At 30.5% G+C, this 18,216-nt stretch overlaps 1 protein-coding gene across 1 annotated transcript; it reads left to right on the top strand.

The window, feature by feature from the left end:
• The first annotated feature begins 824 nt into the window (after nt 1-824).
• LOC129232765 (uncharacterized) lies at nt 825-15,883 on the top strand. Its single transcript, XM_054866867.1, has 6 exons — nt 825-1,181; nt 8,572-9,083; nt 10,862-11,197; nt 12,064-12,238; nt 13,393-13,523; nt 15,198-15,883. Exons 1-6 carry the CDS (start codon nt 1,115-1,117, stop codon nt 15,528-15,530), a joined length of 1,554 nt encoding a protein of 517 aa, XP_054722842.1. The 5' UTR covers nt 825-1,114; the 3' UTR covers nt 15,531-15,883.
• The last annotated feature ends 2,333 nt before the right edge of the window (nt 15,884-18,216 follow it).

The following is an 18,216-nucleotide window of genomic DNA, read 5'->3' as shown; positions in this document are numbered from 1 at the left end:
TTCCCCATGCCGAAGGGAACGGTGAAGAGAATATTCCATTTTATTAAGATTTTGTTGGTGAAAACAACGATTTGACTAGCTGCAAACCTGGTTAAGAGTGCTGTAAACCAAGTTTACCTGTAGTAGATATCTATCTCCGTTTGTAGTTCTAGGGTTATTAATTATGATTATTTTAAGTATTTTAACAAAAATAATATAAACAATAAGAAAAAGAAATTGGATAATGGTGTAAGATGTTGAGTTTATGTCGCGGTGAAGACTTACGCGCAACTTACTAATGCGTCTAATGAGGCACAAGATACACTCAAAAAACTGAAATACTCAAATTTGAGTACATTTTCAAATTCAAAATTTCGTGAGTCAAAATGTTTCAAATATGAATTTTTTTTTTCAAATATGAGGCACAACATTTTTCATTATGAAATTGGATGTTTTCAAATTTGACGAAAATTAATATTTATGCGTTTAATGAACCCAATTTTAGCGTGGTAGTTGAACTTATTCATATAATATTTCATCTGTCGCTATTTTGAGACAAATACTAACTTTTGGTAATGAAGTATTTGATAAAATACAGCGAACTATTTCTTGTCAGGTTTGCAGTGATTCGTATGACGGCGGAAGAATTTATACAAGATGGCCGCCTTCTAAAAATGTGATTGTTTTGCTTTTGTTATTCTGTTAAATATTGACAATTTTGAAAGTAAGTTCAATGAATTTTGACATTTTGAAATTATGTTTTCCGTTCTTATTGTACCTACTCTCTTGTTTCAATAGCGATTAGAAAAATCGAGAATGATTACATTCATGCTTTCATATTGATATGAAACTTCGACGTTTCAACTCGTTTTTCTTATTATTGAATCTCATAATGGCAATATTACTTATGACCAGTTAAACGTAGTTAATTTGAGCTGCGTTGTTAAAATTATTCACGCTATTTTATCTGTTGTATTTGGAACGCATTGCTAATTTCAGTAACTTTCTAATAGATAAAAAAATTGGTGAACTCTTTTGTTGTAGCGTATGCATAGCCATTGAGCGCCGTGACACGGTTTACATTTCTGTTGTGCGCGCATCATTTGAGACTCTCGACCAGCAGTAAGGCGGGAAGATGGACGTCTTCGTAAAAAGTTTGTTGGAAGATTGGAATCTAAGCGAATTTGCCTCAAATTTTGAAAGTAAGTTCATTTGTGTTTACTTTACATTTTTATGTCTCTTTGTTATCACACTTCTTCTGTAAGTTAATGTCCAAAAAATAAGTAAAAAGATTCAGTAAGAAATATATGCATGCTTTCGTTTTCTTAAAATTCGTTCCATTTTTTAAGTTAATGAAATCATTTTATTTCCTTTATATTTCTTAAAACAATATTGCTTCTTTTCATGTTCAAAATATTTTAATTATTTTGGGCAGACAAATGATTTTACATGCGCTACCTTAGATAAGCATACTTTTTGTTTCTGAAATACTTTACGTTTGGAGATGCACTTGTTCTGCAAGTTCATCTCCAAAATATAAGTAAAACACTTAAGAAAACGAAAGCAATTCCTGCATATATTTCTTACTTCAAATTCATTTCATTTTAAGTTCATGAAATCATTTTATTTCCTTTATGTTTCTGAAAACAATATTGTTTCTGTTCATCTTTAAAATATTTTAATTATTTTGGGCAATCAGATGTTTTTACCTGCGCTACCTTAGATAAGCATTCTTTATGTTTAATTTTAATCTCTACATATAATAAAATAAGGAGTTTGTGTGTCTGTGTGTGTGTGTGTTTGTGGCGTGCATCCCGGGAAAACGGTAAGGCGTGGAAAGATGAAATTGTGTATACAGATGCAGATTTTGCTGAAAAAGTGCACCTCGGGCTTCGATTTTTGATATTTTAATTAGAAAAAAAGTTATTTAATGTTTTATGTGTTTTAGAGCCCTTTTTCGTGTTCAATTCGTCACAGACCCCCAACCAATCGCGCCAGAAAAATATTTTTTGTACTATAGTGTAGGAAATGTAATTTTAAACATGATGAACGAAAAAATTTTGACGATAGACCAATTTTTGTATTTTTTATGAATTTTTGAAAAAATGTCTTTTTTCCCATTTTCCTCTGTTTTATTTTTTGCTTAACCCATCCCTCAAAAAGTATAAAAGCCTCTTTTCTATAATTTATCTATGCAATAGTCAAAACATTTGTCCCTCTTCAGAAGAAGTTTTTTTTCAAAAATACGCAATAGTTTTTTTTCTACAATTTTTTTAATGCAGAACGACATCATCATATCCTTTACGTCGGTCGAAAAACATTCCTCGCTCTTTTTCTACCATCGACGTCACAGCGTGGATTTCGATTCGATATTAGACAGTCAGATTTTAATCGCAGCAAAATTTATTTGTATTTTTTTCTATCTATATTTTTTACTTTAATAAATATTGGTTTCTCCATATTCCAAACAATTTTTTCAGTTTACTTTTTTTTACTGTCTTTTCTCCTAACATTTGAAGTTTTTTTTTTTTACATTTGCAATTTTTTTAGATAAATAAACGGAACAATTATTTTTTGTACTATGCCAAGCTGTGTGTTTAGATTCTTCTGTTGTTTATTAGCGATATTCTGATGTTAATCTCATGGTTAATCTCATGCTATGACTTCGTTGGTGCAAAAGCTAAGATCATAAATATCTTTGATTGCTGATATTAATAATCACTGAATACATTTTTGTTTCATTTATCAATCGTTTGCTTTCTCTTTACTTTTTTTTCGCGTAAAGGATTTCATTTCTTTATTTTTCCACTACTGACGTCACATCAAGGATTTCGATTCAATATGAAACAGCTACCATTCAAATAAATTAAAACAGTGAGGGGTTTTTTTTTGTTTTTGTTTTTTCCTTTTCTTTGGCATACGCTACTTTTTGCACCACACTACAGGGAACAAGGGAGAGAACTCTTTTTTGGGCTATTTAATTAAATAACCAAAGCGATTTTTTGAGTGATATTTGTTTGAATTAGGGAATTGGCGGGGAGGTTGAAAAAAAAAAAAAAAAAAAAAGAGATGGATAATCATAGAGATTTTTTTTTTTTTTTGCGTGCTATTTATAAAGCCCGCTGTTTTTTGCATGATATTTGTTTTTGTTAGGGATTGGTGTAGAATAGACAGGCCCGTCATTTAAAGAGCTTCAACGGGAGGTCAATAGCCCCCCCCCCCCTCCCCGTCCCACCAAGACTAGATAGTTGTTTGCATTTAACTGAATTAAACAGCGAGGGTTTTTTTTTTTTGTTGTTGTTTTTTAAGGCGGCAATCTTTGCGTAAAAAGGTGAATGGCCCAAAACGCAACTGAAGATAGACATAGAAAATATTCAAATTTATATTGAAAAAGATAGAGATGGATTGATTAATACCGCTGCCAAATTTATTTAAACAGCCGCCGAAGGCGGCAAACTTGACGTAAAAAGTGAATGATTTCACACATTTGTGTGCATGCAGCGAGTTTTTTTTAGCTTTCGTAAGTGCTCTTTTTTGTAGACTACGGGTAAAATGGAAGTTTTTTTTTCGCGTGCTATTTAATAAAGTTAATAAAGCCCGCGGATTTTTGCATGATCTTTGGGGTTTTTTTTGGGATTGTCGGTTAGGTTAGGTGGATAGAGAGATAGATATGTTGAGTGGACCAAAATGTTGTTTTTTTAATTAATATTTATACACATAAAAAGATTGTTAATTACTATCAGAGGTAGATATTCATTGATCGTATAGATAGATAGACAAATATAGAGGTCCATAATAATAGTAGATGGACAGTAAGAAATAGATATACCCGTCACTAACCCCACCCACCCCCCACCCCTACCGACTTTGAAAAAACAATACTTTCACACAAAAGTAGAAGTACTTTTTGTTATTTTCCGACGAAATTTGCATGAAGAGTACTCCCTTTGAGTCCCCCCCCCCCCTCACTTAAAAATATTCCAAAGGACGAAACTAGAGATGGAACCAGAAAATGTTTTGCTCAAATTAATATTGATATAGATAGATATAGTTTGATTGATACCGCCACAAAATTTATTTAAGCAGCCGCCGTTGCAACTGTGGCGTAAAGAGGTGAATGGCAAGTAAGTCGATTGCATAAAAGTCGAATGGCGCAAAAAGGCGAACCAGCTGGTCGCCGAAGGCGGCTAGTAAATAATAAATGTATTTCATGGGAAACGTGCCAACTTGAACGTGCACCGCGAAAATTTGTTTGCCATGTAGGAGATTTCAATTCTGAATTTTGTAAGCGTTTTGAACTTTCGGCAATTGAAAATTTTTGATTGTGCTGCCCCACATTTTATTGTTTATTTTTATTTCAATAGCTGAAAAGTAATAAACTTTTGGTTTGGTTTTTATGCTATTCATTTCTGCAAGCTTTATTTTAATCATTTTCACATATTGTCGACTTATTTAGTTTTGAATCAAATTTTTATTGACAACTTCTTAAGTTAATGAAGTTTTAAATACTTGTCGGTAATTACTAATAATACTCATTATGTAAATGTGTTAAAATTAGAGATCGGCCGAAACGCGAATACCAAAGCTTCCGTTAGCTAATGCCCGAAGCTCTGGCTGCTGCACGTATTAATTTTTTAGCATTAATGTATAATAAATGCACACAATATGATACTTTTCCCCACATGTTTAAAAATCCCTAATATTATACAACATTTTTAGCTCACTGTCATCTCATTTCTAAATTAATTTTACTAATTAAAGTAATTTTGGTTTTGTACTGGTAGTATCAGAATAGAAGACATTTCTAGTTTTTTTTTTTTGTTGTAAACATGTAATTATGAAGCATTACTTGGAATATGGAAGGAATGTTCAACAGTTAAGTTGATGTTTATAATAAAATCAACTGATATGATCAAATTAAGTTACAAAATAATTTATCAAGAAATTTGATGCTATTCACATTACATCTTGATATAATCTTTGTAACACATTATATTTTGTAAATAGACACGAAAATATTCTTAATTTAAAATTTTTGAAGTTAAGTTGAATTTGGTTGAAGGGCAATTCCACGATAACGGACGTATCATTCACAACATAAAACAGGCCTCATAAACACAAAATATGTTAACTATTTGCTTTATTGCTTGATATTATTTAAAGACATATTGCTAACTTCTTATTAATCTTCTGGTTTTTCTTAGTCAATATTAAATTTTAATTAATTTCATTTTTTTATTGCCAGTAACGGACGTATCTTACAAATGGAATTTAAAAACACACTGTTTTAGTAATCCAAAATTTTCTGAAACTATTATGTAAGAAATTTTTTAATAAACTATTTTAAACAACAAAAGTATGTTAATTTTAAGTATACTTGCAAAATATCTATTAACTTGAAAATTACTTGTTATTTTTTAAAAATATAACAGTAACGGACGTATCACAGATGTAACGAACGCATCATTTCTGAAAACTTACTCTTGTAATTAAAAGGTCTTTTTTATTTTAAAGAATAAAATTCAATCAAATCTCATTTTATGTTCATAAACACATTTATTACAATTTAAGTACTAATTAAAGCAATTGCAATTAGTTGAGGTATTTAAATTTTATAAGGTGAAAAATTGAACTCAAAAGGTAAGTCGTCCTCTGGTGTCAAATGAAGGTTCTGGGTGTAGTGATGTTATTTCTTTGCGATCAACTTCTGAAACATCATTTGTTGACCAAAAAAACTTTTCGCCAACTCTATTAAGAAATTTCACTGTTAGTTTGGGACGTTGGTTGTCAGAAACAGTGACTTGACCAACAAAGTGATGTAGTGTCTTCTTTTCCGACACCAATTCGACAAAAACCCAATCTCCAAATGCACCAGATTCTGTACTTTTACTTTGTGGCATGGTGGTTTCTACAGTTTCAGATTTTTCTGTTTGAAAATTAAATTTTGTTAGTGATTGGCTTCCTGATACAAGAGAGTGCCTGATACAGTACCTGCCACCAGCTTTAACACAGTGTATTGATTGAGTTGAGGGTATTGCTTGAATTCCAGTCCACCTATCTTCTAGTTCATCCATTGCTGTAAGAACTTTTGATTGTGGAACAAATATAACTGATGTTTTCTTGCCGGCAGCTACTGCACATTTGACGAAACTTTCTACAATATTAATCACATGTCTTCGTGTTTTAGTTTCCATCCAAACTTTATGTTTTAGCTGACCACCAATTCCATCCACTGGTCCCTTTCCATGAGAGGTGGCAAAGAAATGCCATGTACCTTTAACTTCCATATCTTCTTTCATAAAACTTACATTGCATAAATTAAACCTTTGCTTAAAATGTTGCCCTGCTCCATCAGTAAAAATATCAATTTTCTGAATAGTAAGACTATGCAAAATTAAAAACTGACATTAAAAATGATCCAACAAAAGCTTTGGTTCAAGTGGATTTTGCTGAAAATTATACAATTGGGTACCAAGATGAGGTTCAAAGCACACACTGGTCTAATGAGAAAGTAACAATCTTCACAGTAGTTATCTGGCATAAAACAATAACAAAATCGTATGCTGTGTGTTCTGACTACATGCAGCATGATAAATATGCTGTCCACGTTTTCCTTTGGGATGTTGTTCAAAATTTCATTTTTTTGCATTGAGATATTGAATTGAGATTATTATGTTAGCATAATAATCTCAATTTTAGCCTTCATTGTTATTAAAATTAAAAACTAACATAAATAAATACTTCAACAAATGATAACATCCATTATACTTAGTTTGACAGAATTATTACCGATTGAAAATGATACGTCTGTTACTCACAAAAATATATGTAAATATAAAAATAATTATTTCAGATTTTTTATATAAATAATATAAACAATATAATTAGAAAAAATGAGTGAAATATTTATATTTAATGTGTAATAAATCATAGGACCTGAAAATTGTGAAATTTAAGTAACGGACGTATCTTTAATTAATGATATTTTAATGTAACTTTATAATGCTTTAATAAATAATATAGAACTTTAAGGATGTTTTTTTAGATGTATTATACCCCAATGTTATTGTAAAAGTCAACCATTATTTTCCTAGCTTCTGAACTTTCTGCAGAGCAAGGATATAATAATAGCAAATTATTGCACAGAACTGTTCAGAACTGCGCCATTTTCATATCAAGCATTTTTTTGGCTAAAATGTTAATATAAATCAAAATCCCTCATGTTATACTTATCTGCAGACTTTTAGCTTTCAAAAAATGTATAAAGTTGATAATTTTTTCAAATTTCACTTTTACATGTTTTGGTTTACTTTATGGTGGAATTGCCCTGAATCATGCACATTCATTTTTCCTTATTTATCATTCAATATTTTTATTTAGAATGAAGTATAAAAGACGTTTAATTTTAGATTTGTTTATTTCAAAAAAATATAGTTGTTATTATTAATTTTTTAAAAGTAACAAATGAAATCAAAACATACTATCTTTCATTAAAAGTGAATGTGCAAGAAATATGTGCTTTCCTCTTTATTTTGCTTAATAAAAAAAATAATAAAACTTCATATTTAATTAACTTTTTGTTGATTCTCATGGTGTTTTATAACAATGAACTATTATCAATAACTTTTATATCAACTAATATATTTACAAGCTGATTTAAATTTTATGTGTCAACACTTTAAGTGTAAAGAATGCCACATTTTACTAGCTTCATTTTTGCTTCAAATATGTCGATAGTTATTAATAATATGTTTGCGGTAGAGTTGAGTTTAATCGTGTAATCCTGAAACACTTTTACTTTATTAAAGTCTTTTACATGCCATCTATAAACTTGATAACGTTGTTTTGATAATCGGTATCTCTTTGCATCCGCTATAGGAATCGAATTTTTCACATTTCTAATGTTATCTATGCCTTGTTAAGAGACGATTAACTAAAATTTTTATTTCGTTAAAAACGTTGAATTCCAAAGTTTTTAACGAAATATCATGCTCTTTAAAAGTGTCAAAAAGTAAAATGCCTAATCTCTGACTAAATATTTTTTTTTCAGCTAACTTAAGTTTAAAAATGCATAAATAATATATCCAGTCCCTTATGTATGAATGAATATGAAATATTCGAATCAGTTCACATTGTATTGAGCTGGCAATTTACGTATTGCTTGCATATAGTTATAATTTTCTCAATACATTCAGTAACAAGTGCAATTTTCTTTTTTGTAAGGGACAAAAAGAAAATATGTTGTGAGACTTTCACTTAATAGTTTTAAACAAAACTTCATGCTTTTTCAGAATGTCTAGTGTTAAAAAAATTAAGTGCAGAAATGTTTTCCATGTTTAGAATTTAATATTTAATTAACGTAGAACAACGTTTGTAATCAGAAGCTTCAGTTTAAATTTCTTTTCATTTTTTAGCACTATTTTTATTATTATTATTTTTTCCCTATATATTAGGCCATAACTTTCCTATTTTTTAATTTTTTTCTCTCCAAAAACTCTCTGCGGGCCCTTCATTTTATGTTATTCAAAAGATGTATTTCTCCATCAAATAATTATGCTTGAAAATGAATAAGTTTAATTTCTAACATTTCAGATGAAGGTATCGATGAATACAGTTTCCCGCTGCTTGATGAAGAAACGATCCGATTGTTGATTCCAAAAGCAGGGCCTCGATTAAAATTTCTAAAACTTTTCAGAACAACTCATACTGCAGAAAATAAGCCAGATGAAATTGGCAGTGAAAAATGTGACTCGAAAACAGAAGAGAAAAGTAAGGGAGCGCAAGAAGACGGAAACTTAGTCAAAAGTTCTGAAGCAGAAGAAGTTAAAAACTTAGGGAAAACTACTTCAACAGAGGAACTTATTTTAAAGAAAATTAGAATAAAAGAACTGCTCGAAAGAAAATTACCGGAAATTTATTTGAAGCTGGTAGCCGGAGTACCTGGTAGCATAAACATAACTGCCAAGTACAAAATAAATCGAGCTGTGGTGGATGCCTATATCTCAAATTTCGATAGTCAACCTACAACACAAACGAAACTACTGCTGGCAAAAAAGATCGTCGAATGCTTTCCTGTCTTGAAAGGGTTAGATGGGGAAGGGCATGTAAGTAAACATTCCTTAGTCATTAAACATGTTTTTCTATTTGCATGAAATTGTGTTCCATTCGCAAAATTTTTTTAAAAAGTTTTTAAAGCATGTATTCAATTACATGTCTTCTTTTTTGTCAACACTGTTTACTTTTGTCAATTTTTCTTCATGATGTCCTTTGTGCCAATTTTTGAAGATTGAAATGACAAATGCATACCTGCCAACTTGTATAGGGTTTAGCCGTACAATGTACGGTTTTGGACCCTATTGTACGGTTGTAGGGTAAAAGTGTGCGGTTTTTTCAAAATGTTTACCGATTTTGACGTTTCTTTATAAATAAAACTACATTTCAAGCACTGAGCTTCTTCAGCATTCATTGTTAGGTGTGTTAATACGGGAAGAAGAACTTGAACGAACTTCGTCATATTTCAAGAGTGAATACGTGCTTAGCTGAATACTGGTTCCCGTGTTTGAGATCGCTATCCTTTTGCATCAAGCAAATATTTTTATATTTCTGGAAACAAGAGATTGTATTAACCTTTGCTTGCTACCCTTAATTAGTTAAACTTTTCATTTAGACAGATTATTTTATTTTTATTGTTCATATTTTTTTTCTCAAACCTGCTTAATTTAACATACTTCACAGAAAATTACATAAATGAAACAAATTTATTTAACTGAAAATTGAAGTAAACCTGCTGGAAGTGACAGTCATGTAATTAAGATCTCATATATAACGTCGCATTTTCAGTTAAAAATGTTATTGTCTTTGTACAGTTTTGTCGAGAAAATTGTAGGGTTTTCGAAGTAGACATGTTGGCAGGTATACAAATAACTAAAAAAGTGTAGATACAGAGATTTTATAAACATTAAGTATGTTTCATTTCTGTACTAACAATTTTATTCTATTTATGGTTATTTCTTGATTGACATCTTATTCTAAAAAATAATAGCATACGTTAAGAATTTAGTTCAAGTTGGGGGGGGGGATGCATGCTTAATTGTTTTACTAATGAAAAAAAGAAAAAAAGATCTCCAGTTAATATCTACTGGGTTGAGGTTAATTCTATAATTGCTCGATGATTAATTCCGAACATGTAGTTTGTATTTACCATAGAGTTTTATTTATTATAATTGTCAAAGTCTGTGTACTTCGACTCTGCTGATTTTGCAAGAAAAAAGATAATTGTCAAGTATTTGGCGAGCCATAAATTCAACTATTGAAATATACCCAAAGAGGCAGTTAGTTGCTTCTCTGAAATGGAAATGAAATTTCATCCGTCAAACCTTGACAGGCTTATTTCCTAATTACTAATAATACTCATTATGTAGATTTGTTAAAATGCTATTCTACAATTATTTCACTTTTTTAAATTAATTTATTTGCTGTTTTTATATTCTTGTCGTCTTCATTTCGAAAAATGTGATATTTTTGCATCTGATAGGATAATAGAAATTTTCTCAAGTTTGATGCTTTCTACGTTTTTTTAGGAAACAAATAAAAGAAATTTCTTTTTATTTTTGTTAAAGTTGTAAAAAAAATTCAAGCAAAATTCTGCATTCTGTATTAGAGTTAAACCGTGAATTGCTGGTTTAATTTTATATTAAGTCAATAGTTATTAATTATATGTTTGTCTTACACACAAGTTTTTAACAAGTTTTGTTAAACAAGTTTTGTTTTTGGTTTAAGGGAAAAGGCCCTCGCATTGAATTGAAATTTTATCAATTTTGTTCGGAATTATTTTATTTCCCTCTGCATAAGCTCATTGCAGTCGACTTTTTTTATTGCTTAGGAACAATGGTTTACTGCTGGTTCTGATGGCTCGCCTGCAAGAGGCTTCATAGCCGAGCGGTTCAGAAATTTCAGGCTGAGAAATTTATCGACTACAGAAAGGAGAGAATTAGGAATACCTAAAAAAAAGAGAGAGACTCCAGATGTACGTAAAAGATTTTCGGAAGACAGCTCGTTGACATTCCTACAAAGGCAACAATGGCTCAAAGAAAATTCTGAGCCAAAAGAGGAGGTGATATTGCTTATGGGCCAGACTTTTGAAGGACGACGTTTCCAAATATTAGAGAATGCAGGAAATGTGTTTGAATCGTGGCCTAGACTTTTGAACCAACATATTGTAAAAAATAACTTTTATTACTTCCTTTTATTTAATATGTATATAGTTAGAAATAGAGTTATTTTCAGGAAGTGTCTGGAGTACCTGCCCGCGGAAGGGTCTGCAGACTGCACCACAGACATTTTCAGAAGGGTGCTCTAAGGGGTATTTTATCTTTTTTTTTTGGGGGGGGGGGGGTGTTGGAGAGCGGTTGGAACAGTAAATTTTTGTATACACTTGTCAGGGGTGCTGGGACGGACATAGGTTACTTATTTTTTCCGTTCAGGTGTTTCAATTTTTATCAGATTTTAAACTTTATTTACGAAGGTTTCTCATTGAAACGAACTGTATGTTTCAAGTTTTAACTTAAACAGGTTTTTTTACGAACTGTGGCCATTATTCCGACTTGTGGCAACATTCCATCATTTATTTTCCTTTATACAACTTTGATTGTTGGACACGTGGCACTTGAGATGTTTTATTTTTGAGCTATCCTGTGTTAGTCAATAGAGTTGATAAAAATCACAAATTAGTGTTTAAAAAATCAAGAAAATAGGATTTTTTAAATTTAAATCAGACTCGATTTGATTTTGGCAGAGTTTTTAAAATTTAAATTCTGTCAAGTGCAATATTTGATAATAACAAATAACTTGTTTAAGTTAGATTTCTAAATCTGATAATTATTTCTCTCTAAATCATCAAGCAGATTACCTTCACAATTTATATTATTTCCACTAGCGGTAGGAAAAAAGGTAATCCCTGGGTCTGGACCTCTCCCTTGAAGCTCGAAATTAACCTCCAATAATTTAAAATCAACCTACTCCCTTCTGTTTAAAATAATTTATTATTAATGAATAGTTTATTTATTGTGTCAAAACATTTTCTAGATCGATGCAGAATTTAACCTGCTCTACGAAAACAAAGGAAACTCGTTCTGTGCTGACTTCGGACTTCTAGCTACATCTCTAATTCTGCAAGCGAAACACTGCGGAAGGCTTGCTGCAGAACAGTTTGCGAATGGTCTACAGTTAAATTTTGCTACAATAGAACCTTCCAACGAAAGTATGTCATGAATAATTTAGCTTGTCTCTTTTAGAAAATGTAAAATTTTCAGCTACAAATATTTTGTAAAAAAAGCAGCCGAAAACTTTACTATGTAATGAGTAAAATGAGCACAATGTGTATAAAAGTACAAATGAAACATTTAAAAAGAGTTAAAAAATGAGCATATGCTGAGTTTTTAAATGTTTCATGTGTACTTTTATACACATTGCATTTCTGCCAACTTGTAGGGTTTAGCCATACAATGTAGGGTTTTGGTTCATTGTGCGGTTGTAGGATTCAGGTGTAAAATGAGGGATTTTGCAAATTTTTACCAATTTTGAAGTTTTTTTTTACAAACAAAACTAAATTTCATGCACTAGGCTTCCTTAAACATCGTTACGTGTGTTAATATGCCTGGGAGAACATGAACTTAGTCATAGGCGGATTTAGGGCTGAGTTCCTGGGGGGCAAGGTTTATGTTTTTATTATTTATTTTAGGATTTGGCATGCATGCTGTCATTACTTAAAGTCATCTCAAAATTACTGGGGGGGGGCAATGCCCCCCCCCCATAAATCCGCCCATGAACTTAGTCACATTTCAACAGTGAATTTGTACTTCGCAGAGTACTGGTTCTCTGATTTGAGATCGTAATGCTTTTGAATCGAGCAAATATTTTAATATTTCTAGAAATTAGAGAATATATTAGCATATGTTCCCTAACATGAGTCTATTTAACTTTTTATTTAAATAATTTATATATGTATATATATCCCTCGTTAAATCGAATCTTGTGTTAGAAATTACATTCTTTTTGCATCATTCTTTATAATATTTTAATATTTTTGGCAGTTTTAAGTAATTTTGGCAGGTTATTTTATTTTTATTGTTCAATTTTTTTTCTCAATCAAGCTTAAATTTGACATAAATTTGCAGAAAATTACAAAACTTAAATAATAAATTCATTCAACTGAAAATTAAAATTTAAAAAAAAAAAAACCGCCTTAAAGGATTCATGCAATTAAGATCTCCTATATAATGTCTCATTTTCATTGTAAAATATTGTCTTTGTACATTTTTGTTGAGAAAATTGTAGGGTGTTTGAAGTGGACATGTTGGCAGGTATGATACTGTGCTCATTTCATTTATTGCATATTTTCTATTATCTTTTTAGAAACTTGTGCAGCATTGCTGCTGCTTCCACTGATGTTGCCAGAAGGAGGCTTTAAAAAGAAAGGAACTAAGACGAGAAAGATAAAACCTACGGGCGCTCAGTCGCAGGATAATTTTATACAGTTTCTCCCTGTATGTTCCATTTTTTCTCAATTCATTAGCTATATATTTTTGTCCCAAAGCTAATGTAGGAACTACGTGTTTGCATATTGTTCATAATACTCTGTTTTAGGGAGTTAAAAAACTTATGCTCGAACTGTTCATGATGCTGTGAGTAGTGTGGGAGGTTTGTTTCAGGTAGTCGTTACAAAACATATAATACTACTTGCTGCTAGAAATGCACACAGTTTCTATCAGGGAAGAACAGAAAGTAAAAAATCTTAAGAAAGAATCCGAAGAACTAGACTCCCAAAAAAGAAGAGCTGTGGGGAAATTAAAGAAGCTGCCTGATTTTAAAATGCAATCTTTATACATACAGTGTAAAACATATTTTTAAAAAATCTGATGTGTTTTAAATAAAAATAATTTTATCAAATATAGTGGAACCTGCTAAAGTGACCACCTTGGTAAACTGTCCACCTTATTAAAGTGACCATTTTGAGGAAAGAAGTTTTCTTCTATAATAAAGTATTAGGAATTTATCTTTCTAAAGTGACCATGACCACCTGTATAATGTGTAAAGTGACCAATTCGTTTTGTATTGTAATAGTATTTACACCTGTGCAAAGTGACCTTTCCTTTTTATTGTCTCACTTCCTTGACCTTAGCCTTCATCTATTATTCTGTTTTGAAAGAAACATTATTATAGCTGTTTTTAATCAACTCATTAATTAATTTAGTATATATTTTAATTTATATTTCACTTGATGACATAAATAAGCATTTTTGTAGAAACTTCATGCAGTGACCACCTCCATATAGTGACTATTTAAGCTGGTTCCTAGGATGGTCACTTTAGGCAGGCTGTACTGTGATAATAATTTAATTAATTTTGTTTTTATTTCATCCTATTCTTTGATTTTTATCTATCATATCACTAATTCCTAATTTAAAAAATAGTTATATAATGTTAAAAAGCACAAATGCGCAGAAAACTGGCAAAGGTGTTTTGAAATTAGAAAAAAAAAATCCATTTTCAATGCAAAAGTATGCTCATGGAAAATACAAAATTCATATGCCAAAAGCCAATATGCTTTTTTTTCTTCTATTTTTTATGTATACTTAGAGTCTACTGAATCATATGCAATTGTATTAAATTGGTTTTATATCATGTTATAAAAGATTTTTAATGAAATAACACTTAAAATATTACAGTTGTGATTTTTAAAAAATGTCAATTTAAAGTTAATTGAAGGGTTCAGTGGATAAAGGTGTTAACGGACAAATCAAATTTTGCAAATTGTTACACTTTTAACCACCAGAAAACTTTGTTTCTGTTAACACTTTTATCATCCAGTATCGTTGGAAATATACAAGACAGGACGTTCAATGTTCGATTATATGAAAAATAATCATTTAACATCTTCAAACACCTTCATCCATCAACAAAACCATTCATCTTTGTAAATGTCAGTAAACACCTTTATCCCCCGAGCTTTTCAATTTATACTGTAAAATCCCTCCTAATGGACATCACTCAAATGCACACAATTTATAATGCCCATTTTTTACACCCTGCTTAATTATATTTTTTGTTGTGATTTTGAAGTGTTGAGATTTATTTTTTGTATAAATATCCACTTTTTAATTGTGTTAATCCCATTTTTTTTAACATTAAAAATGTTTTTTTTTTCCTCCCTTTAATAGGCAGGAGAAGGATTGGAGAAATTTATGAGCGAAGACAGGCTCTTAGGAGGAGAACGCACTCAACCATTTGTAGTAATAAAAGGAGAAGACAAGCTCAACCCTACCCAATCTTACGTGGTAATTGAAAAACATATTTTGGAAACTTCATCTGTATTAAAAGCTGTAGACATATGTTTTAAATGTTTTTTTGTTTTTAATTTAGAGTTTTCGCCATACTGTAGTAATACATGGCGATTTCTAAACTTCTGTTTTTATAAATGTACTGACGAAAAATTAATACCCTCCTGTGTTAGAGAACTTCGTGAAAAATTGTTTTGTAATGTGCAATTGTAATTTTTTAGAAATCTGACTTTGACTAAGTGTGATGGTACTTATATAATATTTTAATTTTAACGGAAGTTTTATCATTTCTGGAGGGAAGAGACGTAATTTTGCTGAGAGGATACTTATGTGTTCTTAATTTTGATATATTTGGTTTTTTTTTTCTTTTTCAAAATTTGCAATCATGCTTTGTGCAGTTTGCAACAAAAAATTTATAAGTTACAATGAACTTTGTCTTCACATTAGAAATTTCCATCATGAAGCACCTTATGTGTGCTATAAAAAAAATTGCAAGCAAGCGTTTATGAAGCTGTACAATTATAGCAGACATTTAAAAAGGTTTCACAACCAGGACAATGGCGAAAGTTTTCTAGATCCATCCAAGGATGGTAATAGGTTTTTAGCTGGTGATGATGTAACCCCCAGTCAATTTAGTGCAAACGAAATCCACCATGAAAAAAAAAAGTTAAAAAAGGACATAGAAAAGGATGAAGTTTTAGTTACGCCTGCTTTTTTAATGTAACATATACCCCTGATAGGTATTTGGCATTTTTTTTTCTTCTCTCTATATTTTGTTTACAAAGTAATTTTTCATTTAAAAAAAATGATATTTGATATTGTCTAAAAAATATTTCAGCATTTTGTATCAATGCTACGAATTACAATAAAAAAATGTTATTGCATGAGCTTTGTGTTTGTGTCATGTTATTTCATATTCATTTATTTAATAGGTAAATGATTTCTAACGCGCAACGAGTCCCACACAATAGCATGCGAGATGGCATTATTTCATTGTTGCATCAAGTAAAATTCGGTAATTTTGTTAATAATTTGATAATATTTTATGACAGCATTTGAAAAGCAGAGAATTCGCTGCTATGACAAGGGCAAAACTGGATTTAGTAACTTAATTGTTTTACTAATGAAAAAAAGATCTCCAGTTAATATCTACTGGGTTGAGGTTAATTCTATAATTGCTCGATGATTAATTCCGAACATGTAGTTTGTATTTACCATAGAGTTTTATTTATTATAATTGTCAAAGTCTGTGTACTTCGACTCTGCTGATTTTGCAAGAAAAAAGATAATTGTCAAGTATTTGGTGAGCCATAAATTCAACTATTGAAATATACCCAAAGAGGCAGTTACTTGCTTCTCTGAAATGGAAATGCATTTTTTATACGTCATACTTTGACGGGTTATTTTATAGTGAATATACTACAGTCTGCGCTCATTATAACAACCATAAAAAAAAAAAGCCATCCCATTAAAACGAACTGTGAGGAAAGTCCCAACTTATATATATTCTATGTTAATTTGCTTCTGTTATAACCACCACTCGTTATAAAGACCTTTTTTCTGAGGGACGGAGATGGTCGTTATATCGAGCGTTTACTGTATTATACATTCAAGGGAAGCAAGTTTTGGCAGAACATAAAAAGCAATATGGTGCATATGCTTCGATAATTTCGCATAGCAAGTTTCAGTCTTTTATTGCATTTTAAAAGTTTCATGTAAGGAAAAGAACTCATTTTTGCCTGTGCTACTTTAAATAAATTTGTTATGTATGCTTTATTTTAATTATTTATATATTAGTATCTAAACCTTCAGTTAACAGTGCTTTTTAGACATTCCAGAATAAAATAAATGCAGAAATATGATGAAAAAACTGATGCATTGAAATGCAGTATTTTATTGTATTAAACAAGAGTTATTTTTGCTATTACAATAAAAATAAAGACACATGTAGCGAAAAATAAAATTAACATATTAAAAAATGAAACTGACATACTGAAAAATGAAACGAAGAAATACTCATAAATGAAAATACATACTAAAGAATAAAACCACAAATACTAAAAAATGGAAACATGCACAAGCTCACAAACGAAATAGAAACATACTCGAAAATAAAACAACGTGTGCTGAAAAACGAAACATACATATACTCATAAATAAAACTTCACATTCTCAAAATCAGAACAAACACATACTCAAAAATAAACCACACATACTAAAAATTGAAACCTACACATACCCATAAACAAGACAAACACATTCTCAGAAATAAAACTACACATACTAAAAAGTGAAAACATGAACATATTCAAACACCACAAACACATTTTCAAATATAAAACTGTAAGTACTAAAAAATGAACCATACCCATACTCATAAACAAGACAAACACATACTCAGAAACAAAACTATACATACTAAAAAGTGAAAACATAAACATACTCAAACACGACAAACACATTCTCAAAAATAAAACTATAAATACTTAAAAATGAAACGTATACATACTCATAAACAACACAAAAACATTCTCAAAAGTAAAACCACACATACTAGAAAATGAAACACAGACATACTCAAAAAATATCAGTAACATATACTCGTAACTGAACATACATACTCGAAAATGAGAAGTCTCATACTCAAAAATGAGTATGTCAACAAATACAGATTAAATACAGCTCATTTTTTTAAAACTCAACATACTCAAATAAGAGTAATTTTGACTCAAAATTGAGTAGTTTTGACTCGTTTCTGAGTACTTAAAATAGTTTCAAACCTGAGCACATTCGAGTTTCATATTTAAAACCCATGTAGTCGGAGCCATTATGAAACGGTGAAGTTTTCATAAATGAGTAAATTTGACTCGATTTTGAAACTTTTGTTACGAGAGTGAGG

The sequence above is a fragment of the Uloborus diversus genome, unplaced genomic scaffold (genome assembly GCF_026930045.1).
Source record: "Uloborus diversus isolate 005 unplaced genomic scaffold, Udiv.v.3.1 scaffold_1373, whole genome shotgun sequence".
Classification (NCBI taxonomy): domain Eukaryota; kingdom Metazoa; phylum Arthropoda; class Arachnida; order Araneae; family Uloboridae; genus Uloborus; species Uloborus diversus.
This window is presented reverse-complemented; position numbering and strand designations above follow the sequence as displayed.

Coding starts and splice junctions, on each gene's coding strand:
- LOC129232765 (XM_054866867.1), top strand. CDS start 1,115: ATGGACGTCTTCGTAAAAAGTTTGTTGGAAGATTGGAATCTAAGCGAA. Junction 11,198..12,063: donor GACTTTTGAACCAACATATT/GTAAAAAATAAC, acceptor AACATTTTCTAG/ATCGATGCAGAATTTAACCT. Junction 12,239..13,392: donor AATAGAACCTTCCAACGAAA/GTATGTCATGAA, acceptor TTATCTTTTTAG/AAACTTGTGCAGCATTGCTG.